Source organism: Cottoperca gobio, chromosome 20, assembly GCF_900634415.1.
Source record: "Cottoperca gobio chromosome 20, fCotGob3.1, whole genome shotgun sequence".
Classification (NCBI taxonomy): domain Eukaryota; kingdom Metazoa; phylum Chordata; class Actinopteri; order Perciformes; family Bovichtidae; genus Cottoperca; species Cottoperca gobio.
Genome location: NC_041374.1, coordinates 16379578 through 16406157, shown reverse-complemented (window position 1 = coordinate 16406157; position 26580 = coordinate 16379578). Strand labels below are relative to the sequence as shown.

At 43.0% G+C, this 26580-nt stretch overlaps 1 protein-coding gene across 1 annotated transcript in view; it reads right to left on the bottom strand.

The window, feature by feature from the left end:
* Positions 1-759: 759 nt before the first annotated feature.
* The window catches only part of kcnh2b (potassium voltage-gated channel, subfamily H (eag-related), member 2b), a 230486-nt gene continuing 204665 nt past the window's right edge, over positions 760-26580 (bottom strand). Inside the window, exons 7-23 of the mRNA XM_029457435.1 lie at positions 25976-26155; positions 25015-25118; positions 24548-24686; positions 21957-22111; positions 21447-21541; positions 21125-21265; positions 16132-16331; positions 15947-16009; positions 10036-10288; positions 8697-8890; positions 8435-8537; positions 8062-8213; positions 7803-7944; positions 7496-7685; positions 6740-6845; positions 6448-6549; positions 760-5872 (exon numbers count right to left, since the gene is read on the bottom strand). Coding sequence (XP_029313295.1) covers positions 5456-5872; positions 6448-6549; positions 6740-6845; positions 7496-7685; positions 7803-7944; positions 8062-8213; positions 8435-8537; positions 8697-8890; positions 10036-10288; positions 15947-16009; positions 16132-16331; positions 21125-21265; positions 21447-21541; positions 21957-22111; positions 24548-24686; positions 25015-25118; positions 25976-26155 — 2736 coding nt within the window. The 3' untranslated portion in view covers positions 760-5455. The remainder of the gene's footprint in view (positions 5873-6447; positions 6550-6739; positions 6846-7495; positions 7686-7802; positions 7945-8061; positions 8214-8434; positions 8538-8696; positions 8891-10035; positions 10289-15946; positions 16010-16131; positions 16332-21124; positions 21266-21446; positions 21542-21956; positions 22112-24547; positions 24687-25014; positions 25119-25975; positions 26156-26580) is intronic.

The following is a 26580-nucleotide window of genomic DNA, read 5'->3' as shown; positions in this document are numbered from 1 at the left end:
CCCTCACGAAATATCTCCCCAAATACATCTGTGACTGCACCAATTTCTTTATGCTCAGCAAGTTACTCACAACTCACCTTTTTAGAAGTGTACTACACCTTCTCCTGCCTTTTAGAATGTTTTTAGTTACCTAGGATCTTTTTCAACTTGTCGTATAAAGTGTCTTTGAGTATCTTGAAAAGCAACCTATATAAAATGGATTATTATTATTATTTTTATAATCATTATTAATCCCTGCTGCCGTGGAGGATTACTAAATGGGACTATCAGGCACAGGCTCTGAGGGCCTCATAGCCAGATCTAAAGTAGGGGTGTCCCAGTGGGATTTATGTGTCTATGCCCTGGGGCCCAGTGTCTCATAATCTGCAAATGCCTGCTGCTCTGTTTCAGTAACACCTCAGAATGTTTCTGATGTTTTCACAAGAAACCATGAAATGCTTCCTTTGTGGAAAAACTTTGTCAAAGGGTATCCATGTGGAAGATTTAAGGAGCTAGTCATTTATTCTGCGCATGTCTGTTAAGGCATGTTTGTTGGGCTATGTGGAAGAGGTTAAAGAAATTAAGTTGCTATTTAAATATTTTATTTTAAATAATTGTTCAGTGTGCTCATTGTACACATTTAAGAAATGTTTCATTCGGGAGAGAAACAACAGATCGTTCTCCGGGACTGAAATATGAAGAGAAAGAAAAACGGATATTCCACTTTCCAAACAATCCACATTCCAAACATCCCCAAATAATCAGTCTTGACATCATAACTTTGCTTTCAAAGAGGTTTATTGAAAGAAATATTTTTGAAATTTTATAAAGTTCAACCATTGATAATGCTATCACACAATCAGAACCTAGAGCTTCACCATTCCCCCCCTCCAACCTTCTTCAACATTTGATATAAATAAAGCACTGCATTGGCCAGCCCAGTATTAGAAATCTATGCTCAATATTCCAGGGACTGCCAGAGTACACATTATTAAAAAGATGAACCATTTTCAAAACATTTGTGAGAGCTCAGTACAACTCAGTACTTTTCAATAAAGTGTGTTAAAGATATGTTATTGCTAACAGATTTTTAACCCCACATGCACTGAGAAGAAAGTAAGATGTTGTCCAAAACTGCACTCAGATGTGTTGATAATAGCCAGTCTTCAGAGTGTAGCCTGTCCCAGCTGGACGAAAGCAGGATTTCTATTATTTTAGATTCACTTGATTACATTTTTTAGACAAGAGTGGAAACACAGCTCAGACAAGGGAAATCTAACTCTCCTTGATATTTGGGAAACAGTTTTGCCCAGGACAGCCACACATGCATCACTCCATTACAGTGGTTTGCGATCAAAGATACATCTAGGATCACTATCTTTGCAGTTATTCAGTATCCATCTCTTCCATGACCTGGAAATAGCATGTGTGTATATATATATATATTATTTATATATACATGTATATATAAATATATATGTATATATAAATATGTATATATAAATATGACTCTCCCGTAACCTGGAAGAATTCAGTGTTTCACTCTACACAGTTTGCAAGCATACAGCACAAATCAGCTGCTTCACACATGAAACCCTCTCATTGCTGGATGATTCTCAGTGCAGCATGCAAGTAAAAATGTGCACAATATTAAAAGTATTTAGCATCATCATCCTAAATCGCATTTAATCACCTTCATCATCATATCCATTTTTAGCATGGACAGCTTTATCCTCTTTTATTTTTTTCAATAAGAAATTAGAGCAGACTTTATTTATTTAGTATATTTTCCTATATATTATTTTGCATTTCAAAGCATGCCAAAGAAATTGTTCAGTTTCTGCATAGTGCTGGCTATACGAGTGCCAAAGAGCTTGATTCCTTTACAACTTTGTAGAAGTCGGTATGTACAGGCAAGGAGTGACAGCGCAGATCCAGGGTTGTGTAAACGGTACCAAACCCCCCCTCTACAAATACGCGACCCAAGTCTGTCGGAACTCATAGAAAGTTGAACAGCGCTGAAAAAAGCTCAGCATAATGGAAGAGCCATTAAGGAAGGTGTGTTTGTGTGGTGTACGTGTGAAGGTAGAAGCTGGATTTTTATGTCTGTATGTGTGTGTTCAAATGCAAAGGGGAAAAAACACTAACCACTCCCCATGGATTATTATTTTTCAAAGTGCACCCTCTACTGGTATAATATGCAGTATGCATTACATTAATGTATTCTGTAGCATTGAGTATTCCACTAAGATCTACACACAAGGAAGGAGAGTCGACACAACAAGTTCTAGTTTTGAGGTCATAGTTCTGAATGTAAAGACACAGTTCAGGCCACGAGGTGACTGTTATTGAACATTAACAAAACTCTCGCTACAGTATGCGTGATGGCGAGGAGAGCCCACTTCTGAAAATCACTACCTCAGCACTATAGAAGGAAAAAAAATAACAAAATGTACTGGTAAAGAACTCCAGATTCACTGGATATTTACTGGACATTTATAGTCAAAGGACCTTGTTTTTGGTGACCACAGGCAGGGACTGCTGTTGAAAACATACTAATGGCAATGGGTGTGTCTGCAAATTAAAAACCAAACAAAACAACAAGCAGATAGGGTTCAATAGTAAGAAGAACTCAGTAGATTTGGTCAGCGTCAGCTTATCAGCTTTGGACATCGGTGATGCATTCACTCACGTTTCGACAAAATGCTGAAAAGGGGGTTCTTGTGACTTTGTACAAACTGAGATTCAACAATAATATTGAATCCCAATTCGTTTGAAAGTAGCTAGAATTACTTTTTACAGTATACAAACCACCCTCGTCTTCACAATAATTTGTGAATAATTTTCCAAAACAATCTAATCACACCGGCAAAATGATTTTGACACATTTTTTTAAAATATCCTTGGTTGAACTTTAAAATCACAGATAATCGAGCTGCATTTACATGTGAGTTTAAAATGTCACCACTGGTGTTGTGTTACAGCATCCACTTGCTTTGGTTCGATACTAAAGTGCACCTTCACAAAGTGTGACATCAGCTGCTTACATGCACCAGCAAGATGCTGACTATGCGAAAACAGGTAAAACAGGCCAACTGCACAATGTGTATTGAATGTGGCTTTGTGTGCATTTTGCGAATTGATCATCTTAGAATGATTAAAAACCATAATAACAATCATGTGTACCGCTCGCCAAGCACTTCATAAATATTGAAAAACGGTTGTAAAAGCATTTCAAGATTGTGAACAAGAGAACAAGAGAACACAAGAACACGGGGAGAGGCATGTTTACACAGAAAGCCTTCACTTGCTGCATATAATGAGCTGTTTGTTAATCCTAGACAAAGTGATCAAACACAGGCAAACAAAAAGAATCCTACAACAATAAATAAATACAATAGCTTAGACCAGCAAGCAGCAAAGTACAATCTTCAGAATTCTGCATTAAAGGGGAACCCCACCAGAGTTAAGCTTCGAATGTTACTGTGTAAAAGTCAACGTTCTACCAATTGTTCTTTTCTTCCTTCTGATTGGTTGGTTGGTTTTGAGTTCTGAAACAAAAGGAAAAATGAACCCTCTAACATCAATGACACATTCCTGAGTCTTTTATTAAACATCTGCACTGTGTAAGATATAAAGTGCTAAAGGTTAACGGAGGCAGTTAAGCTGCTACAAGTCTTAACTGTTTAAAGGACTATTGCACTTCAGCAGGCGCTCCCTCCTCTGAGAGGACTCTTCAGAGTGTGGTACGAAAAAAAAGGTTATCCGTACAATTTTGGATCGGGGAAGACAATTTGAAGATGTCGTAGGTATTTATTTCCTTTCATCTTGGCAACTCAAAGCTAAATGAACTGAAAGATATTGCAGAAATGTAGTGTTTACATTTCTTCTTCCTGGGATCACTACGGCTGTAGTATTGAAAATTCTTGGATGACCTCATACGTATTTTAAAACCTTCAGTGTAAAAGGTTTTTTATTTTTGCCGTCTAGATTCAAAACACGTACACTCAATCTGTCATTTGATTGTTTAAACAAGCCACTGAAACTAGTTTGGGGGCAAAGAAAAGAAATATGTCCTTGAGACATTAGAAATCCAGTGAACCTCTACAGTGTGTGGAAGCAAACGCAGTACACGCCATGCTCTGCAAACACGGACGAACATAAAACACCTAGACCTGAACTTACCGCACGCATAATAATATTAAAGCACACTCACTTCTTGCCAGTGTTTGCATATTGTACTGTACATAGAATAATGGCGCATTCGGCTGGTCATTGTAAACTGGCAAACTTGTATATTTTACGGATCACATGACAAACTCGTATGTACAAGGTGAAAGCGTTCTGGGTGCTCGCTCAGGTGAAACAAACGTAACGACCGATGAAATCTGAGGTAGCAAATTCAACTACGATAAACTAGAATCACTCAACCGTTTCTTCTTTTTCTTTTATGCATGTGCTTTGATGTTTATAAACGAAAGCAGGCCTGTATTATGTCATCATATTATCATGAATTCTGTTTCACTAAATGAGTTTCCTGCTTGTTAAATGACTTATAACTAGCTGTTTTTGTTGCACTGTTCTCATGGTAAACTTGTAAGTTTGCCAGTTTACCTGTTTGTGACACTGCCTCCGCATGCCATATGTTCTTTACTCACTAGCAAATCTGTACAATGTTTATGACAGGGCAGCTGATATGTTCATCGAGAAAGATTCATGGCTTTTAACCCTCCAGCTCCCACCCCTGAGGTGCAAACCAGCCAATCCAGTGTGCTCTTGGGAAGAGGGAAGCTTTAGCGCCGCCTCTCGGGGCAGGACATCAGGGGGAAGGAACCAATGACGGAACGGGACAGCAGGTTTCCTGTTAGGCCAGCTAACACTACAATTTACCAACCGGTTTGTGAGTTTATCGGAAGCGCCACGGACATATAGAATAGAATAATCAATAGGACTTTCAGTGCAAGACGTAAATGGCTACTTGTTTCGTCATTATTCTGTCCGTTGTTGTCTTGTTCTTGTCAGTCATCCAGCACTGGACACAGCAGTAAAGGGATTCTTTTACAGGAAAACAGTCACTTATGTGTGTGTGAAGGGTGCTTCCTTCAGCACATGACTGAGAGGTCCAGACCGGATCAGTCCGGTTTGACGTGGACTGTGTTCATTAAGTGGCAGAGCTCCTCTCTGCTTTGTTTGCGGTTTTGGTTTAAGGTTGTACCGTTGTGGAGTTCAGAAAGCTCCTGGGTGGTGGGGTGGGAGGGGTGGACAGAGAGAGGCCTCAGACCTTTCCTTGCCCCTCTTCCTGGCTCCACTCTCTCTGAGCGAGAGGTCAGAGGGGAAATTTCCGCGCTGAAGATACACTAGCTGGTTATTGGTGGTAAGTACAGTAGGTGCCTCTTGATATCCAAAGTGGGACTGCAGGATAAAACATCACTCTCACTCTCTCTCCATCCCACTCTCCTCCCCCTTCACCTCTTCCTTAGCTCCCCCCTGGGTCAGAGCTGTGTCTCTGTGGTGTCCGTGAGTCCTGAGGGGTCTGTGATTCCTGGAGGGACAGCCTCCTTTGGGTTTCAGGATCCATATACGATACCCCTGTTCCAGCTGCTGGCCCAACCCCAGCCCCCATACACACCCCTGACCCAAAGTCTAAGCCTAAGCGTGACCCCACTGCTTCCCTGCTCCCTAAATCTATCCTTACACCTGAACATACAGCTGACCCAGAGATGACTCCAGCCCCAGTGCCCAGTCCCAGTCCCAGCTCCAGATGCTGCCCCAGGCTGTCCAGTCCAGAGGGGGCGAGCTGGCTCTGGTTGGGGTTGAACAGTGGGGCTTCCTGGGGCTGCAGGGAGTCAACAGCCCTGGCTGGGAACCCTTCAAAGTCCTGGGAATCCAAGATCTGCAGGGAGAGAACTGAGAGGTCAGTGGGACTGGCTACTTCTGCTCTTTTACTTATTACTATTCACACAAAGTGTTGTGTGTTGGGACAAAAAACTGCTGTGATTGCAATCATAAGGTAGAAGATCTCAGGTTTGACTGCATTGCTTATAGTATAAAGTATAGTATATTGTATAAACTGGCATGATATAATGAACAAATGAGCACAAAACGTCTTTAATTTTGCTTAAATATGTCAAATCTTGCAATAAATGATTTGTGTATAATCAAGCATTATATAAGCACAGCATGTGCTTGTATTTGATATTCTGCAAGCTATCCCAGGTGCTTACGATAAGGGTGCTGAGATCATATTCAAATAAACGCAGTCTAAAGAATGCCTGAAGATAAAAAAAAACAAACACTGTGTAGCTACTAAGTACCAATGCAAAGTTTAAGGATTAATCTTTAATCTCTGCTTTGCGGGTTTTTAATGTATCTACTTTATATTCTCTGGGGACCAGTGTCAGCAAAAATGTAGCTCCAAAGGATGTAAAGTATGCAAAGCCATTTATTGTATTAATACATCTGCTTCACCTGTGAGAATGAGGCCAGGGTGTCTGTGTCCAGAGGTGTAACGGGCTGGACCAGTGTCTCTCCTGGACATGTTCCTGGGCCGGGACCAGGGCAGGGTGAGACCTGCAAGAGACAACGTCTCATTAGTCTGCAGGAAGTGTCGCCTGGGTCTTTCATCCTGCCTGCTGTTGATAGGCTGACTTAGTCTTGCTCAGAGACACTTGCCTGACCCCTGTGACAACAACCACCATGCTTGTACGTGTGTGTGTGTGTGTGTGTGTGTGTGTGTGTGTGTGTGTGTGTGTGTTATTACCTGAGGTGGCGATGAGATGGCGCTGTAGGCGGGGGGAACCAGGGTCATCTGTCTCTGCAGCAGTTGCATGATTTCTCCGATGTCCGTTGACATGCGACTCTCCAACCTGCACACATTATGCAATATGATATGATGATATTCTATAAACTGGTTCCTTTACTACAATTAATTTCATTGAAGACATCGAGACGGCTGATGTTATCTTGGACATTTAGTACTCCGCGTTTGAAGAAAGTGTATGTTTTTTTAACCTCTTGGTTCTATCTTTGTCCATTAACTTGGTGAGTCCTTTGTTAAAGTAACTGATATTAATACAGTTACTTTAACAAAGGACTCACCAAGTTAATCGCTATGATTTGAGAACATAAATGTCTGATATGATTGCTCATTGCAAAGAAAAACTGTGTAACTATGTAAGTAAGTACAGTAGTACTGCTTAGTTCTATGTCACCATGTCCCCAGATCCCAACAGTGACGTTGGAGTGTAATTTAGCAATCAAGGCTTCTAGTGACATCTGTAAGAACATATTATTATAATATGTTGTATACCCTGCACTCCTCTTCCAAATGTCTGACACATCCGATCCAGTAGAGGCCTCCAGTCAATCATGCAGTACAACCGTCCCAGAGCACAGACACAGACACAGACACAGACACAGACACAGACACACACACACACACACACACACACACACACACACACACACACACACACACACACACACACACACACACATCACATTCAACCAGTCACACCTGTTGAGCTGTTTCTGCAGCAGGTCCAGGCGTGTGTCCAGCTGGTTGCGTTGCTGTCGGCTCAGGCTGTGCAGCGACGTGTTGAGGGGTGGCGGGGAGGTCAGGCTGCAGCTGGGAACCTCCTGGTACTGCCCACCCCCCCGACTCTCCCCCCAGAAACTAAAGATGTGGGACACACCTGAGAATGCACCTGTGGAAGAAGAAGACGGATCGATAAGTAGAGAGGGAGTGTGTGCTTGCATGAAAACGCTGGTTAGTCATTAATGTGCAATTCACAAGGATGTGGGCTAATTCGGTTCTATTTTACCTGACAGGGCATTGCAGGTGTTCCCAGTCTTGGGGTCTCCATCACCCTCAGTGTTCTCGTTGAAGTCCCGGGGACATGAAGCTTGTGGATTTTCCAGCATAGTTGGCGGTGGCGCGAGTCTGGTCACAATCGGCTCCACCGCCTGTAAGAGGTGTCGATCCAAGACGTTAACACCAGTTTGTATTGTACCATGTACAATGGATGCCGCAAAAATAATAAGTACCCTTAGATTTAGACAAGAGGAAAACTGTAGTCATACCTCGTCACCACTGGAGTTTGAAGACACTGAGTTTCGATGTGCCAGCCATTGTCGCTTGGGTGCCTGCTCCTGTTTTTGGTTGTTGGCTGTGTCCCTCTGTCTTCGTCGCACAGACTTATGGGACTTTTTACTTTCTCCAGCATCTGCATCATCTGGACAGAGGTGTGTGTGGAAAGATTTTAAAAAAGAGGGAGATTGTCAGTGCAGCTGGATGAAGACTAACTTTTCAAAGAGGAACACTTGGGGAGGATTGCAATAAAAACTTAATTATCAAATGAAATTGTATTGATACAGTGAGACAATTTGGAGGTTTTATAATGTGACAGTAAAACAAATGGTCGACGAGGGAGATGAGCTATAAAGGAAGGGTTACCTTTTTCTGTACGTCTACGGAATGATAACTTGCGTCTGCGTAATTTGTTGAATCCCCCACAGTTGGAGTCATCGCTGCTCGGAGAGCCAGGGATCATGTTGGTCTGAAATGAGGCCCAGCATTAAATAGCCTTTATCAAAAGAGTTGTTGGGAGGCTATTTGTATGTTTTTGAATGTTAACGATGGAGCTTTAGCACCAGAGCAATCAGTGAGATTAACAGAATTCACATTACGTGTTCTTTAAATGAAGTTGTAAACTCACATCTCTGAGATTGAAGGTGATTTCCAAGTTGTTCCAGAAGTTGTCTGCGAACTCAGGGTACATGTCCAGCACCTCCTGAACATCTTCTCTGAAGATTTTATGGAGGTCGCAGTAGGTCAGAGCCCTCACATCAGCGTTGGATTTACCTGGTCGGGAATACAGGTTGATCGGCTCGCCGAAGATATCGTTCTTTCCTGGGAGAGGTGAAAAGAAATGAAAAACCTTTATGGATGAAAGACAGTTCTGTATCCTCAGTGGTGACATCATCCTGTACAAGCAGCCAAAAAGGCCACTGTAAACATTGGAATAACAAATACTACTAAACAGTAATGAAAACATTTCCTGTTTAGGGATTTAGATCCAATCCCCGCTCACATTGGTGTACACCCTGATCATGTCCGGAATCTACACTTAACTATAAGTCTATAAGTGTATTTTTCAACACAACATCATTTCTGTCAAATGTTGTATTTGTACTATGTTGTTTATCCTGTACACACGACATCTACTGCACGTCTGTCCGTCCTGGGAGAGGGATCCATCCTCAGTCTCTCCCTGAGGTTTCTTCCATTTTCCTCCTTTAATTATGGGGTTTCTTTTAGGAAGTTTTTCCTTGTGCGATGCGAGGGTCTAAGGACAGAGGGTGTCGTAACCTGTACAGTCTGTAAAGCACACTGAGACAAATGTATAATTTGTGATATTGGGCTATATAAATACATTTGATTTGATTTGATCTTTAGTCATCTTTTCATGCTGTTATCTATCGTGTAGATCATGTATTGTGTATATTGTGTCTTTGTCGATGTATTGTGTATGTCTCTGTTGCAAACCAGCTTCCCCTTTTGGGAATTAATAAAGTTCATCCTGTCTTATTTTATCCTAGGCGTAACACTCTATGCCCACCAGCAGATGGCACTTCCAGCTGACACATGTGTTAAGAGTCAGCATGATATGCCCTGTACAGAGTCAAGACCCAGAAAGGCACCTTGAAAGAGCTATGTAAGGGTGAACCAAAAAAAATAAATGTAAAGTCCAGAGGAGAACTTTTATAACTGCTGTCCTGTTGAAACGTCAGTGCATTCCAGTGTCTTTCTCTTTCTTGGTGTAAGTCCCGGGGAAGCAGCCCTGAGTTGACAACAATCCACTAGAACTACAGACTGCAATGAAAATCTAATTATTGCTAATAATCCCCTGTTATATTTCCAGATGTTTCGATTTTCTTGCTTCAAATTTTGTTTCTAATAGCCGACAAGTTAACAAAGAAAGGTAAGTAGGTGGGGAAAGTAGTCAGAAAACACATATTGATAGCTTTATATAAATATAAATATATTGTTTGTACCCAAGATGGCTACCACCACATCTCCTCTCAGGATTTCAATGGATCCCCTGGATATGAAGTAGAGGGCAGTGAGGACGTCCCCAGCGTGGACCAGTGTGTCACCCGGGGGTGCGTGGGTGGTCTTGAACTTCATGGCCAACGCCCTGAGGCAGCCCTTGGTGGAGCCTGTGAAAGCCTTACAGTTCTGCAGCAACGTCCGGTTCAGATGGAGGCAGATATCCGCCTGGAGACATTCTGGGAAACCTTTCAGCACCTGGGGAGAGGGAGCGAAGAGGCAGAGTGAAGGAGAAGACAAAGAGAAGGAAGGTACGAGGGATATAGAAGTAGGGGAGGACAGAAGGAGGAGGAGGAAGAACAAAAAAAAGGAAGGAGGTGAGAAGGAAAGCAGAGGTGACAGAAGCAGGAGGGAGAAGAGGTGGGATAAAGGAATGACTTGATGAATTGACAGTGAAAGGTTACATTAGTTTTCATACAGGCGATTAGCAGAGATTGACTTTCGAAGTTCAGAACATGAAGCTAATGTCAAATAAATGTCACAGATTATGGACACTTTAAAAAGGAATAATAAATAAGTGTCTTTACAGTTGTTATCATCTTCACGGTTATCCCTACTGGTGAACATTTATGACATTAGCTTTAATTAGCCTGTTATTACACCATTACACAAATGAACATGACACAACTAAATTGCCTACACATTTATTAGACGATATCATGGTTTTAATTCAATCTTTTATCATTTTAACCCCTAAGTGGAAAACGAGCATCAGCAGTTTGGGCTTCTTTGCCGAAGCAGTGATTTTTACAAATGTATTTCAGAGGACCTACCGGAAAAAGAGACAGCAATCCCGAAGAGTGTAATTAATATGAAGAATTGGTGCATTTTTAATGACTTCACTGCGAGCAAGGGAAGCCCCAGCTCTTTAAAGCAGGCTTGTAACTCTCTGGCTGACTGCAGAGGACAGAACTTTACGTCACCATTCCTCTTTTTCATTTCAGCCTTCACTAGGCGCCGTCTTCATCTCTTTACAGGCTCCATTTCTTACTTGCTACATTTGTATCGAACCTCTTTTCACCTCCCATCTCGGTTCCTGAGTTAGTCTTTCCGTGGGCCTCATTGCTTCCTATCCCATACACACTTTTTAAATGTTTCTAGTGTTGTGGTTTTGAATAATAGCCTACTATTACTCCCTGTGCACAACAACCTTTTCTGGGGTGCCCCAAAATGTGCTGAAGTCAGATGTTAGAGGAAGCATACATCAGGTGTTATTTTGGCTCTGGTTTACTGCTATATTTAGAAGATGCTGAACTGCTGACTTCTACGGATACACTGTTATTGTCTGTGCAAATGTTTGCTGTCATGATACATCATTGTGGTGTCTTAGCTTTTCTACTGAGCAAAGCTTCTGTTTAGTGTGGAAACGTAATGTTTTTACGGCCTCTGGGGAACTTAAACTGCTCTAGCTGCAACCAAATACACACAGGTGACTGTGTAGATGCCATTTTACTGTAATGGGCAGAAGTAAGATAAGAGTGGCATTTGTTGTGATGGATGCTGCATCTACATCTATCCTTCCCTTCTTACTCCTTCCTTTAAGAAGTTTGTCCAACCCAAAAGAAAAGGAACAGAGAACATCCAACTCACCCGACACATAAAGCATAACAATTAAAAACCATATAACCAACATGAACTTCCAGGAGAGCAGAAATTAATCAAGGTTTGATGAAGGTTTTTGCCGTACACATTCAAACCTTTAATTACATTTGAGAGACATGTTGCTGTGGCTATGCTTCTGTAACCAAAGTCAATAACACAATGCTCAGATTTACCACTGTAGAAATGTTATGTTATTGATCTCTGTTATTGATTAAAGTATATGTTAAGAGGCCAGCTGCAAAAGAGCAACCTCAGAGCAGATTCAGTGTTGTGCTCATGCTAAAGATACAACAGATTTATTTATTTTTCCTCCTCTCATTACAAACACCTCCATCCATCATGAATGAAGTACGTTGCAGCTTATTGAATCAGTTGCGGAGACAGACAGACAGACAAACAGACAGACAGACAAACAAACAGACAAACAGACAGATAAACAGACAGACAGCATCATTTCACTGCGCCTTTAAGAGAGCAAAAAAACAAGGGAAGATAATGGGACTGAAACCTAAAACACATTCCCATGGATGCTTGTCCAATTGTTTTGCTCTCTACTTCAATGGCCTCTCTGGGAACCATCACCTTATCGTGGTGGAGAGGTTTGTGTGTCCCTATGAACCTGAGAGCTGTGTTGTCTGGAGCCTAGTGCTCCTGGTAGGATCTCCCAAGGCAAATTGGTCTCAGGCGGAGAGAAAGGAGAGACCCTGCCCGGAGGAAGCCCGGGGCCCCCGTCTGGAGCCAGGCCCAGAGGGAGGGCCCGAAGAAGCTACATGGTGCCTCCCATCCATCCATCCTGTGGGCCCACCACTCATGGGAAAAAACGCTGGGGTCGGGTGCGCTGTCACACGGGTGGCAGTGATGGTCAGGGACCTCGACGGACCAGACCTGGGCAGCAGAGGCTGGCTCTGGGGACGTGGAACGTCAACTCTCTGTGGGGGAATGTGAGGTGGATCGCTACCAGTTGGATCTGGTGGGGCTTACCTCCACGCACAGTCTTGGCTCTGGAACCGTACTCCTGGATAGGGGTTGGACTCTATTCTTCTCCGGAGTTGCCCAAGGTGTGAGGCGTCGGGCCGGGGTGGGGATACTCACTAGCCCCCGGCTGAGCGCCTCTACGTTGGAGTTTACCCCGATGGACGAGAGGGTCGCCTCCCTACGCCTTCGGGTTATGGGGGGGAAAACTCTGACTGTTGTTTGTGCCTATGCCCCAAACCGCAGTTCTGAGTATTCGGCCTTCATGGAGACCCTGAATGGAGCCCTGCAGGGGGCTCCAGTAGGGGACTCCGTAGTCTTGCTGAGAGACTTCAACGCACACGTGGGAAACGATGGAGACACCTGGAGAGGCGTGATTGGGAGGAAGGGCCTCCCTGATCTAAACCCGAACGGTCGTTTGTTGTTGGACTTCTGTGCTAGTCATGGAATGGCCATAACAAACACCTAAGTGCACATAAGTGCACGTGGTACCAGATCACCCTAGGCCAAAGGTCAATGATCGATTTTGTAATCGTATCATCTGATCTGAGGCCGCATGTTTTGGACACTCGGGTGAAGAGAGGGGCGGAGCTGTCGACTGATCACCATCTGGTGGTGAGTTGGATCAAGGGGTGGGGGAAGACTCTGGACAGACCTGGTAAACCCAAACGTGTGGTGCGGGTGAACTGGGAACGTCTGGAGGAAGCCCCTGTCCTGGGGATCTTTAACTCACACCTCTGGCGGAGCTTTTCAGACATCCCTGTGGAGGTTGGGGGCATTGAACCTGAGTGGGCGATGTTCAAAACCTCTATTGCTGAAGCTGCGGTGATGAGCTGTGGTCTCAAGGTCTTAGGTGCCTCAAGGGGCGGAAAACCTAGAACACCGTGGTGGACCCCGGTGGTCAGGGAAGCCGTCCGACTGAAGAAGGAGTCCTTCCGGGTTATGTTATCCGGGAGGACTCCGGAAACAGTTGCAGGGTATCGAAGGACTAGAAGGGCGGCAGCTTCTGCAGTGTCAGAGGCAAAGCAGCGGGTGTGGGAGAAGTTCGGAGAAGCTATGGAGAAGGACTTTCGGTCGGCACCAAGGTGCTTCTGGAAAACCATCCGGCACCTCAGGAGGGGGAAGCGAGGAACCATCCAAGCTGTGTACAGCAAGGGTGGGACCCTGCTGACTTTGACTGAGAAGTTTATCGGCCGGTGGAAGGAGCATTTTGAGGAACTCCTGAATCCGACTAACACGCCCTCTATGGTAGAGGCAGAGCTGGAAGCTGATGGGGGATGATCATCAATTTCCCTGATGGAAGTCACTGAGGTAGTCAAACAACTCCACAGTGGCAAAGCCGCAGGGGTTGATGAGATCCGTCCAGAAATGCTGAAGGCTTTGGGTGTTGAGGGGCTGTCTTGGTTGACACGCCTCGTCAACACTGTGTGGAAGTCTGGGACAGTGCCTAGGGGTTGGCAGACCGGGGTGGTGGTTCCCCTATTTAAAAAGGGGGACCAGAGAGTGTGTGCCAACTACAGGGGTATCACACTTCTCAGCCTCCCTGGTAAAGTCTACTCCAAGGTACTGGAAAGGAGGGTTCGGCCGGTAGTCGAACCTCTGATTGAAGAGGAACAATGCGGATTCCGTCCTGGTCGTGGAACAACGGACCAACTCTTCACTCTCGCAAGGATCCTGGAGGGGGCCTGGGAGTACGCCCATCCGGTCTACATGTGTTTTGTGGATCTGGAGAAGGCGTATGACCGGGTCCCCCGGATGATACTGTGGGAGGTGCTGCGGGAGTATGGGGTGAGGGGGTCACTTTTGAGGGCCATCCAATCCCTGTATGCCCAAAGCGAGAGTTGTGTCCGGATACTCGGCAGTAAGTCGGACTTGTTTCCAGTGAATGTTGGCCTCCGCCAGGGCTGCGCTTTATCACCAATCCTGTTCGTGATTTTCATGGATAGGATATCGAGGCGTAGTCGTGGAGGAGAGGGGTTGCAGTTCGGTGACCTGAGGATCTCATCGCTGCTCTTTGCAGATGATGTGGTTCTTATGGCATCATCGGTCTGTGACCTTCAACAGTCACTGGATCGGTTCACAGCCGAGTGTGAAGCGGTTGGGATGAGGATCAGCACCTCAAAATCTGAGGCCATGGCTCTCAGCAGGAAACCGGTGGATTGCCTACTCCGAGTAGGGAATGAGCCATTACCCCAAGTGAAGGAGTTCAAGTACCTTGGGGTCTTGAGATTGGCCGGAGAATCGGAGCAGCGGGGGTGGTATTACAGTGGTATTACAGTCACTTTACCTTACATGACCGAAAGAACGAGAGCACGGGTACAAGCAGCCAAAATGGGTTTTCTCAGACGGGTGGCTGGCGTCTCCTTTAGAGATAGGGTGAGAAGCTCAGCCATCCGTGAGAGACTCGGAGTAGAGCCGCTGCTCCTTTACGTTGAAAGGAGCCAGTTGAGGTGGTTCGGGCATCTAGTAATGATGCCACCTGGGCGCCTCCCTAGGGAGGTGTTCCAGGCACGTCCAGCTGGGAGGAGACCCTGGGGAAGACCCAGAACTCGGTGGAGAGATTATATCTCCTCACTGGCCTGGGAACGCCTCAGGAGCCCCCTGTCGGAGCTGGAGGATGTGGCCCGGAGAAGGGAAGATTGGGGTTCCTAACTGGAGCTGCTGCCCCCGCGACCCGATCCCGGATAAGCGGTAGATGATGGATGGATCTACTTCAATGGCTCACTTGTTAAACTGAAATGAAACAGTATTTCAGTGATGGAATATTGTGTTTGCACTTTGCTTCTTCTATGCTTCTGTAGGGCTTCACAGACAACAATGAGGCTCTGATTATGCTCCGACGGGGGCAATTATGAAAATAATTTAGATGCTGGAAAGGTTTCCTGTAGTTATGAGCAGAGATTTATGTTTTAGCAAAGTGCACTTTTTGAGCTGAGACTATGAAACAGTTTACAATGCAGTGAAAATGTGTAGCTGTAAAAGACAGTAAAGATGACATCCACTGACTCATGCATTGCATCGAATGCGTGCATCAGCAAATCTCAAGTGCGTGACACGTTGGTGATTATCTGTATCCCTCATCACACTGGTACGGAGAAACAGAAGCTGTGACCCACAGAGTTCAGGTTGACTGTAGCACTTCTTCAACCTGTGTGTGTGCACGGTGCGCATGTAAATCCATGCCAACAAACGTATGTAGGTCCATGCACGTTGCAAATACTTTAACCTATTTGCACATGTTTGAGCGTGTGTGTGTGTGTTTGTATTATTTACGATACTCACATCATTCCTATTTTCTCTGACGGTGTCGGACCATGCATGCTGAGACAAAGTCTTTGCATCATCCTATTAACGTACAACGCAGGCTCAAAATACTCATCAAGCCTTTTCTGTGTGTATTCATGCCCCAACATTGACAGACTAGGTGTACACGCACAGGGTTTGGGTGAACGAGGGTCAGCACTCACAGCATTCATGTCGATGCCGTTGGTGTAGGACCAGGCGTGCTGGAAATACTCCTCCAGCCTCTGCCTGAGTGGGTTGGGGATCTGGTGGAAGCGGATGAACTCTCTCACTCTCAGCATCTGGGTGTGGTAGCGGGCCGTCCCCGAGTACAGCCGCTGGATGATGGCCGACACATTCCCAAAGATGCTGGCGTACATCAGGGCTGGAGACGGAGAGAGGGTGAGGGTGAGATATGAGGGAGGATTTGGAAGTGTGTGAAAGGAGGAAGTAGACAAGAAGGGAAATAATAACATATACATTAACAGAGAGTATAGGGACACACGGACACTTGATACAATGATGTGATCTGACATATTTCTGGCTGACTGTCTTCTCCATCTGAAAAGAAATGTATTACTAAGCTTGACACCCTTGAGTGAAATGGTTGATAAAACTACTGTAAGTGGAGAAGGGCAAAGAGAAGTATACATACAAGTAAATATTTTGAAAAGAAGACACAGCGGAAGCTCAGACAGCTGATGGTATAATAATGGAGAATGATATTAGCATGAATCAGAACTGAATGTACACTGACCACAGTACAGATATATACATCATAAGTATCTTTGTAGGGGCCACGAAGACTCAATGAGGTGTAGTCAGAGTTTTTAAGTCGATATGTAACTAAAGCTGAGCGATCTCAATTTGTATGTGTTAACGATAAATCCTCCATGACAGCCAAAGTCAGTCTTGGTGTTCCGCAGGGTTCTGTACTTGGACCGATTCTATTCACCTTATATATGCTTCCTTTGGGCAATATTATAAGGAACCACTCTATAAACTTTCATTGCTATGCGGATGATACCCAATTATATCTATCAATTAAACCAGACGAAACCAATCAATTGGCTAAACTTCAAGCATGCCTTAAGGACATAAAAACTTGGATGTCTAGCAACTTTTTGATGTTAAACACAGACAAAACTGAAGTTATTATACTTGGCCCTAAACGCCTCCGAAACGCATTTTCTAATGACATAGAAGCTCTGGATGGCATTAATTTGGCCTCCAGCACCACTGTAAGGAATCTTGGCGTTATCTTTGATCAGGATCTGTCTTTTAATTCCCACATAAAACAAATCTCAAGGACCGCCTTCTTTCATCTACGTAACATTGCAAAGATAAGACACATCCTGTCTCAAAATGATGCAGAAAAACTAGTCCATGCATTTGTTACTTCAAGGCTGGATTAATGCAACTCATTGTTATCGGGTTGTCCCAAAAAGTCGCTTAAGACTCTTCAGTTGATCCAAAATGCAGCGGCACGTGTATTGACAAGAACAAGGAAACGGGATCATATTACTCCTGTATTAGCTGCTCTGCACTGGCTCCCGGTAAAATACAGAATAGAATTCAAAATCCTTCTCCTGACTTACAAAGCAATTAATGGTCAGGCTCCAGCATATCTTAAAGATCTCATAGTACATTATAAACCAACTAGAGCATTGCACTCCCAGACTGCAGGGTTACTTGTAGTTCCTAGAGTCTCTACCAATACAATGGGAGCCAGAGCCTTCAGCTATCAAGCTCCTCTCCAGTGGAACCAGCTTCCAGTTTGTGTTCGGGAGGCAGACACTCTCCACATTTAAGAGTAGGCTAAAGACTTTATTTTTTGATAAAGCTTATAGTTAGGGCTGGCTCAGGTTTGCCCTGGATCAGCCCCTAGTTATGCTGCTGTAGGCTTAGACTGCCGGGGGACACCTCCCTGCTCTCCTCCTTCTCTTCCTCTCTCCTCCCCTCCCTCTCACCTCCTCTCCCTCTCTATCGGTATGCATTTATGTAAATGTATGTTACTAACTCATAATCCGGGGCATCATCCCCAGAGTTTCAGTGTCTCATGTGGCAGGTTGCCACTGATAAAGTTTACGTCAGGATCAGGAATTGTGGCTGCGCCTGCTGCCCTGGTCCTGCTGGACACCGGGAAGCCTCTTTGACATTTTCCTGGATTCATCCATACTTTCTCTTTTTCAACACAACATCATTTCTGTCAAATGTTGTATTTGTACTATGTTGTTTATCCTGTACACACGACATCTATTGCACGTCTGTCCGTCCTGGGAGAGGGATCCCTCCTCAGTTGCTCTCCCTGAGGTTTCTTCCATTTTTCCCCCTTTAATTGTGGGGTTTCTTTTAGGAAGTTTTTCCTTGAGCGATGCGAGGGTCTAAGGACAGAGGATGTCGTAACCTGTACAGTCTGTAAAGCACACTGATACAAATATATAATTTGTGATATTGGGCTATATAAATAAATTTTATTTGATTTATAGGGGACGGATCATATGGAGTTGTGGCTCCAAAACTGTGGAATAAACTACCTCTGTCTATCTGCACTGCTATTTCTTTATTGTCTTTTGTAAAACACAAACTGGGTTTTAACTGACTTGCATTATTTTATATTTCCTGGATTATATTATTTAATTTGAACATATTTCTTGTAATTTTATCTAAATTTAATATTTATTGTATGCAATAGTAGATTATACATATAATATATGCATTACATGATGCCATGAGCCATATGAATGTTACATTAACTGTAATATGTGAATTAAATCAATACTCGAATTCTTTGCACTAAAAAGACTGCAACTTTGGACGACTCGGCCCTTTAGTATCGGCTGAACTTTAGAAAGCATTTTAGCACTTAATGATGAATTTGTCAACCCATCTCCTGCACTCAAGTTGCATTAGGAAGAGATCTATTTACAACCAGTATGGACAGGAGAACTGATACAATGACAATGTGTTGACAAAGGATTTTCAAGTCCTAATACAACACTCACGTGCCCATATGTATATTAAATTACTGTTTTTGTTGCTTTAATTGTTGCTACCGTCCATAGTGGAGGTGAAATGACCCCTACCTGACTCAATGTCAATGTAAGTGATGGTGGACTAAACTCTTTCTGTGTAAAAATGCATTCTAAAGTTCAGTTTGTCAGGTGAGGAACAATTAAAAAAAGATTTTCCTACTTAAAAACACTGCAACTTTGGTAGATAGTCACTTGATTCGTCGGACTCAGACTGCTGAATAACATTAAAATAGCGTTACGAAGAGATCTCCTGAGAGCCAGTATAGACAGGAAGAATGATTACAGCGTCCACAAAGTTTATCAGTGTACTTAAAAGCATGTGAGTATTGTTTTAAATCAGATTTGAAAAAGTGTGAACCTGACTTTTAGAAGAAACTTGAATAGGCTCAGTAGCCAATCTCAATTGAATTCTAATCTTTGCTGCAAACATGATCACATATTGTTGTACTCATTCATTTTACACGACTCGTACAACATGTCTGAACCATTTGCAGACGTCGTTTGACTTCGAGAGAATTCATCGTTCAGTGATCTGCAGAACAGATAGTACAGCAGGATTCTGTCTGCAGAGGACAGAGTGTTTCCTGTCGTATCCTTCATGAGACTCCCTGTTTTGTCAAGTTGGATCCTGCTAACCTCTCAGCCTCTGTCAGCTCCCATCACTGTCTACATCACACACTAAAAACTGCTGTGTGTGTGTGAGAGAATGTGTTTTTTTTGCATGCGTGTGTCACAAAATTGATTTTGGACTCTTACTTTTATAATACTCATTGCAATTTTATAGTACACTTCCATTTTAGAGCAACATATTACTTCGGTAATGGACGGAGTCATTTACTGGCAAAGTACCAAACCGTCTGGAGGAGTGCAGCTACAAATAAACATAAAATAAAAACAAAAAAAGTCTTGGATGTTTACCTTGGTTAATCTTGGTAACTAAAGTACTATACATGCTATTTCCATTACTAGTTTCTAGTCACTTAGTCAACTAGTTTAAAAAAAACATATTCATTTTCTCATCCTATGGTTTCACTGATCAATAAGGTCCAGGGCTGCAGAGGTATTTATTCTGTAGAGAGTTGAGTTGATAAGCATAAGAGAAGATATTACAATTCTTGCTGATGAATATTATTTATAAATCATTAAGTGAGATGCTTTCAGAATGAAAAGTGTGATCTCTGACTTTGTCAAGCTGCTGTTTGATGCATAGTATACAAAAAAGAAAAATAATAATTTTAGTGATTTAAAACTTCCCAACTCTCTAATTGTCACTATCTGGTTAAGAGTAATCCCTGCTGTGCCGAAAACGTTAAAGAAGAGCTGAAAGAGGAGGACAGAGAAAGCTCTTACAAATCATGTTGCAAATCACTCGTTTTCACTACTTTTTCAGGCCAAATGTAACTGGAAAACATAGTGTACGGGATTTACTTCTTTACTTAAAACTAAAAGACCAGGCGAGTAAAGATAGTGGAGCAAAGAAAAGAGGTGCGAGTGAGATGCTTTGGTCATTTGATCCAATCTGATGTGTACGGAAATTGAGAAGATTTCTTTTTGTTGTTTTCTCTTCTGTGTTTATGATTTAAGAAAAGGTGAAAAAAAAGTTATTTCTAAATTGCTTTTTTTTTTTCATCTGAGAAAACACGTTTTGGAAGGTGACTTTATTTGGTGTTTGTTGTTGTAAAACTAATTTCAGCCACAAGAGGCAGAAGTGCACCACTACGCCGTGTTCTAAATAGAACTACCTGTAGACTAAAAGTATTCATGTTTCTTCCAGGTGAGTGTGAATTTAAAAAGGTACATACTGTATATATTGTGTGTTAGCAAGTTATGTAACATTACTTTCATGTCTTTCTTTTGGCTAGAAATGTATTTTAATCTGCGCAAATCTGCTTCTTTTAGTCCGATTTAAAACATGGGGTAGTGGTGCACTTTTATCAACTGTTAACTAAAGATTTCTCTGGCAAAACCTTTTTTCCCACCTGTTCTTAAATCATAAACACAGGACAGAAAACCAGTTGGATCAGACTTAATTCTTTTTGTTTTCTAACTTGCCTCTCTGGGCTTCCCTGTGTCATCTGTGACAACACTTTTTTCCACCCAGGTCTGAAGTAACAGCTGTTTTTACCCTAATACCAGAACTTACATCCTATGAGCATGACACAGATGGAGAAGATCTTCTCAGAGTTGGTGTTTGGGGACACGTTTCCAAATCCCACACTGGTCAGGCTGCTGAAGGTGAAGTACAGAGCTGTGACGTACTTGTCTTTGATGGAGGGTCCCGAACCTGGAGTGGAAATTTAGAGGTTACACAAATATTTGCCTAACAGAATGACAGATGGTGATCATTCCATGATTGATTTTGAGGAATTATGTATTTTCTATACATTTCCTGAACGCTAAGCTAAATGGTAGACAGTATCACTGCAATAGTACTACTAGTATTACATTATTTGTCCTCTTAGTACCTAGGATGGAGCTGTTGTATTGCTTTCCCAATTGGTCCCCCAGCGTGTGGAGCCAGCCAATTGAACCACTCCTCTCTACGCTACCGATGGCATACCTGGGGAAAATAACAGTTAGGGTTAGTTAAATAATTACTGATGTTAGCAATAATTAGCCAGCAACTAGCACAATAAATTCATTTTCAAACTCAAAAATATAATTTCTTTGATTAATATTGATTCAGAAATTGTTTCAATACTCCCTTGCTGCAGTGGTTAGAATACAATAAGCTTGGTGCTTGACAACATATAGTACACCTCTATAAAAATTAGAAATAATTAGACTGTATATGTGTATACTGTATAAATATTTTTAATACATTTAAAACATTTTTTAAGTATTGTATCGAATTTGAAATTTCAATATTGTGACAACACTAGCACCCATAAAAAAGCAGTTCTGAGGTATGCAGACAGAGACATGATTATTCCTCCTCTGTAAATCTGATTCATCGCAGTCTTATGGCATTTTACCAGATGCAGGCCAGCCAGTGAGCGATGAGGGCGAAGGTGCACATGAGGAGGAAGAGGACAGCTGCGCCGTACTCCGAGTAGCGGTCCAACTTCCTGGCTACGCGCACCAATCGCAGGAGACGAGCAGTTTTCAGCAGACCAATCAGAGTGGTGGTCTGACAAGAGTGGGAGAGACAGAGCAGAGATAGGGGCGATGAGATAAGGTATCGTAAAGCATGGCCTAAAACAAAGTCCTGTGCCTCAAATATCACCTCACAGCTTTCCCACCTGATGTCATCCTGTCACACACACACACACACACACACACACACACACACACACACACACACACACACACACACACACACACACACACACACACACACACACACGCACACACACACACACACACGGGTGTTGATGGCCTGACCTTGTCCCGATGTGATTTACTGTTGTGGCGGTGGTAAATCCTGACTCCCTTTCCTTACTGAGGGCTGTCTACTCCCTTTCCTTTCTACTTGTATTCAGCTGGCCCTCTCTGTGTCCATACAACAAATAAATAACAGGAAGATTACGGCGCTGGCAGAGAGCCTAGTTCTGCTCTGTGAGTGTGTTTGTGTCCTCATAGTAAATAATAGTTGTCTGGTAAGGAAAATCTCCACTTTCTTGGCTCTGTGGCCCCTTCTGGACAGCATCTTTGAAGAGAACCTTGCAAAGCTTTTCCCGGGCAGTATTTCAATGTAGGGGAGTTTCCACATTCATCATGTTTGGCTTGGTGGGTGGTTTAATCACTATAAACAACAACTATTGGTGTTACTTACACACTTTCTATTACTTACAGATGGATTTAGTACTGCTATGTCAACAGAATTACCCTGGGCTGATGAACCCCGGCCTCAGTGGTTTCCATCCTTATCATGTAGGAAGTATCCTCACAGGGCTCCTGCAACCTACTCACTTCCTACTAGGCCTACTTCTTCTCCTAACTCCCACCTCTTCCTCCAGACACTCGCCTCCCACTTCCTTATATTCTCCAACCAACACCTACATCACTTTTCTATTATTCAGCAAACCATTGAACCTCAGCAACCTCTGATTGGAATGTACTGTGTATAGTGTGTCACTGCATATTTGCCTCTGTTATATACTGCATTTTAAGTTTGCGAAAGTAACCCTGATGATGTCGTAAAAGTTATGTCAGACTGGGCTTGAGACTTATATTTTTTTAACAGAAAGCTTGCATCACAAACTGAAGGTGTGGGCATTTAGAAAGATCTAAAGAAAGAAGCTATCTGATCATGGGAAATGTTGAGTCCAGCATGTGTAGAGCTTGACCCATACTTGGTGCTTTGGTTTTGACTTTTCTTTCTTGTTAATCTGCCCAATTTTATTATTATTATTATTATTATTATTTTATTAGTACAGTTCAATCTATTGATTATGCCTTGGGTTTATTAGAAAATAGTTGAAACATCGGTAACATGTAATTCTACATATCTGTAAATTCCAAATTTCCAAAAGGTTGACAAGAAACTTTCTGAAAAAGAAAAGAAAAATCCCTTCTTCTTATTCATTATTAGTACCAAATGATATGGGCTCTGTCCAAAGTCCCTCCCTGTTTACCGTATCGGCTATTTTATTTGTGAGTCTGAATTATATGTGTAAAATGTATGCTCTATGTAAAGCCCGGCACTAATAATGTGTAACTTTAAGCTTTAATATAATTAAAGCGGGTGAGTTGTATAGTGATTCACCCCACGTACAGTTGGCATGAATAGGGAAATTAGCTGTAGAGTACCAGGCTGTAAACATGTTTATTTCTGCTGTAAAGTTAGGCATTTTAACGTTGGGGTCTATGACTCCCTTTTTGGAGCCAACCTCAAGGGGCATAGACTTCACTGCTCAGCCCCGGAGGTTTTTGTGTCAAAAGTACTCTTTCGCCACTACAACTCTCACAAATGATGATGATTCATTATTGTCTGAAATCTCAATTTCCCCTTTATTATAAAGTCAATTACTGAATCTCTTGTATATGGAGTAGTGTATGGGTGAATAGGGAGTGATTTGTAGACACAGACAGAGCTCTAGGAAACTTCTTAGCAAATGACTATCATATAGAGAACCTGAGAAAACTTCTGAGACTGGAGAAACTGGATGCTTGTTAGGAATCAATCAAAATTGTGGATTTAATTTCCTCTCAATACAGTACTTGATTAATACTCGTTTTTTCACCAGCATTTTGTACAATGCATTGTATGATGTAAGCTAGACACGTTTTACTTTGATGCTCCATCACAGCTGACTACAAATCAACTTCCCAACGGAGACAATTAAATTATGAAACAGAAACTAAAGCACCTTTGCCTCTCTCTTTCTTCCTCCTATTCCCTATCTTCCACCTCCATGTCTCCCTCCCCCTGTACCTTTCTGTAGGGAGTCTTTATTCCATTAGATAAAGCCACTGGCAGAGACACAATGTCAACACAGCAACAACATTTCTCTCTTGTTCTCTTGATCCCTCTATCTCCCTACCTCTTGTCTTTTCCTCCCTCACACCTTCCCTGCGGTATGTAATCTGCCTAACATCTCTCCCTACCTCCATCGTGACATACCTCCTCTCCGTTGCGGTAGATGAGCAGGTCAAAGGGAATAGCAGCCACCATGTCGATGAGGAACCAGCCTTTGAAGTAGTGGACGGCGATACGCACCGGGTGGCTCACCACCTCGTCATTAACGTTCACATATGTTGTCCTGAGAGGAACAGGGCAGGTTATAGTACAATTACTGACATGAACAGGTATTATTAAAATGTGTTATTTTAACACTTTTGACAAAACCACTACAACTATGAAAACCAGTTTGTACCATTTACTCTTTACCATTACTATTTTAATTAATGCTACGACCAGCTCTAAAAATGTAATGAGGACAAAGCATGGGGTTAATCAGACTGGCTGGATTTTTGTATTGTATTGTACTGTATACGACTAAACAGTGTCTACTAAAAATATCACTGCCACTATTCTTACTACTACTACTAAAAATACTATACTGTATACTCATGTGTTTGTAGTCTGACCTGAAGTTGATGAGGATGTCAATAATGAACATGATATCCACCATGAGGTCTACCACAGTGAGAGGAGAGTAGGAATAACCATAACTCTGTATGGCTACCTCTTCCTGAAGAGAGGAGAGGAGAGGAGAGGAGAGGAGAGGAGAGGAGAGGAGAGGAGAGGAGAGAGGAGAGGAGAGGAGAGGAGAGGAGAGGAGAGGAGAAGAGGGTGGAGAAGAGAGGAGAGGAGAGGAGAGGAGAGGAGAAAAGAGGAGAAGAGGGTGGAGAAGAGAGGAGAGGAGAAGAAGGGGGGAGAAGAGAGGAGAAGAGGGGGGGAGAGGAGAGGAGAGGAGAAGAGGGGGGGGGAGAAGAGGAGAGGAGAGGAGAAGAGGGGGGAAAGGAGAGGAGATGAGAGGAGAAGAGGGGGGAGAGGAGAGGAGAGGAGAAGAGGGGGGAAAGGAGAGGAGAGGAGAAGAGGAGAGAAGAAAAAACAGTAGAAGAGAATTATAGGCTAATACTAATACAGTTCTGTATGATTACCTCCTTCAAATGGATTAGCATTAGAGGTTGCAAGAGCATTTGCATACATATGTAGACGAAAAAATGAAACATAACCATAGGCATTATAACCTGTACGGGTGTGACGTAGTTGATCGGGTGTTGTGGCAATTAGTGTGTGTGCTAAAGGGTTGTAAAGGTATACCAAACCAAAACGTGTGAGCGTTTATCACGGCAACGGCGGTAATACAAAATCCATGTTGTGGCAGAACATAGGTGACGGTGACGAAAACAGTATACCGCCCACCTCTATCTTGATACTAACTCAACATTTACAATTATCTATTCCTTATATGGTGGGTCGGAAACACTCCATAGACTCAGCTCAGGGGTCTAAGGATTGTATGTTGTGTAGATGTAAAGCCCTTTGAAGCAATTTTGTGATTTGTAAATTGACTTGACAGCAGTGTGGTTAATGATTCCCCACCTGGTCGTTGAGGAGGAATGCGGCCGAGTAGGGTGTCAGGATGGCGGTGTAGATGACAAGCAGCAGGATGAGCCAGTCCCACACTGCCTTGAACGGGCTGTAGTGCAACACCGTCCACTTGTGGATGCGAGGAGCCTGGAGCTTGTACTCTGGCAACACATCTGCACCCAGAGACAGCACCTGGGTAAAGAGACGGGAGCAGAGAGACAATCAGATATTGAATAATAGGAGACAGAGAGGGAGGGAAGGCAAGTCAAGAGGCAAAAGAGTTGGGAAGGGGAAAAAAAGAGAGGGGGGATGAAGGGTTGTGAAAGAAGGAAGATGGAGAAAAGAAAGAATGACAGAATAGGGGAGGAGAGAGGCAGAAAATAGACTATATCAGCATGAGACTGTGTACATAAAGCGGTAGTGTGATGGAAAATGGAATATAGCAGCTTCATGAAATATACATCCACTTCCATGACATGAGTGCTGTGATACTCAGTGGCTCTAACAACGGCTTTTTGCAATTACAGCGATAGAGCCAGTGTCCTCTTAAGATGACAAGAACTGTTCTGAAGGCGCTGACCCTCTTAAGGTTAAACTTCCAGGCAGCAGCTTTCCCA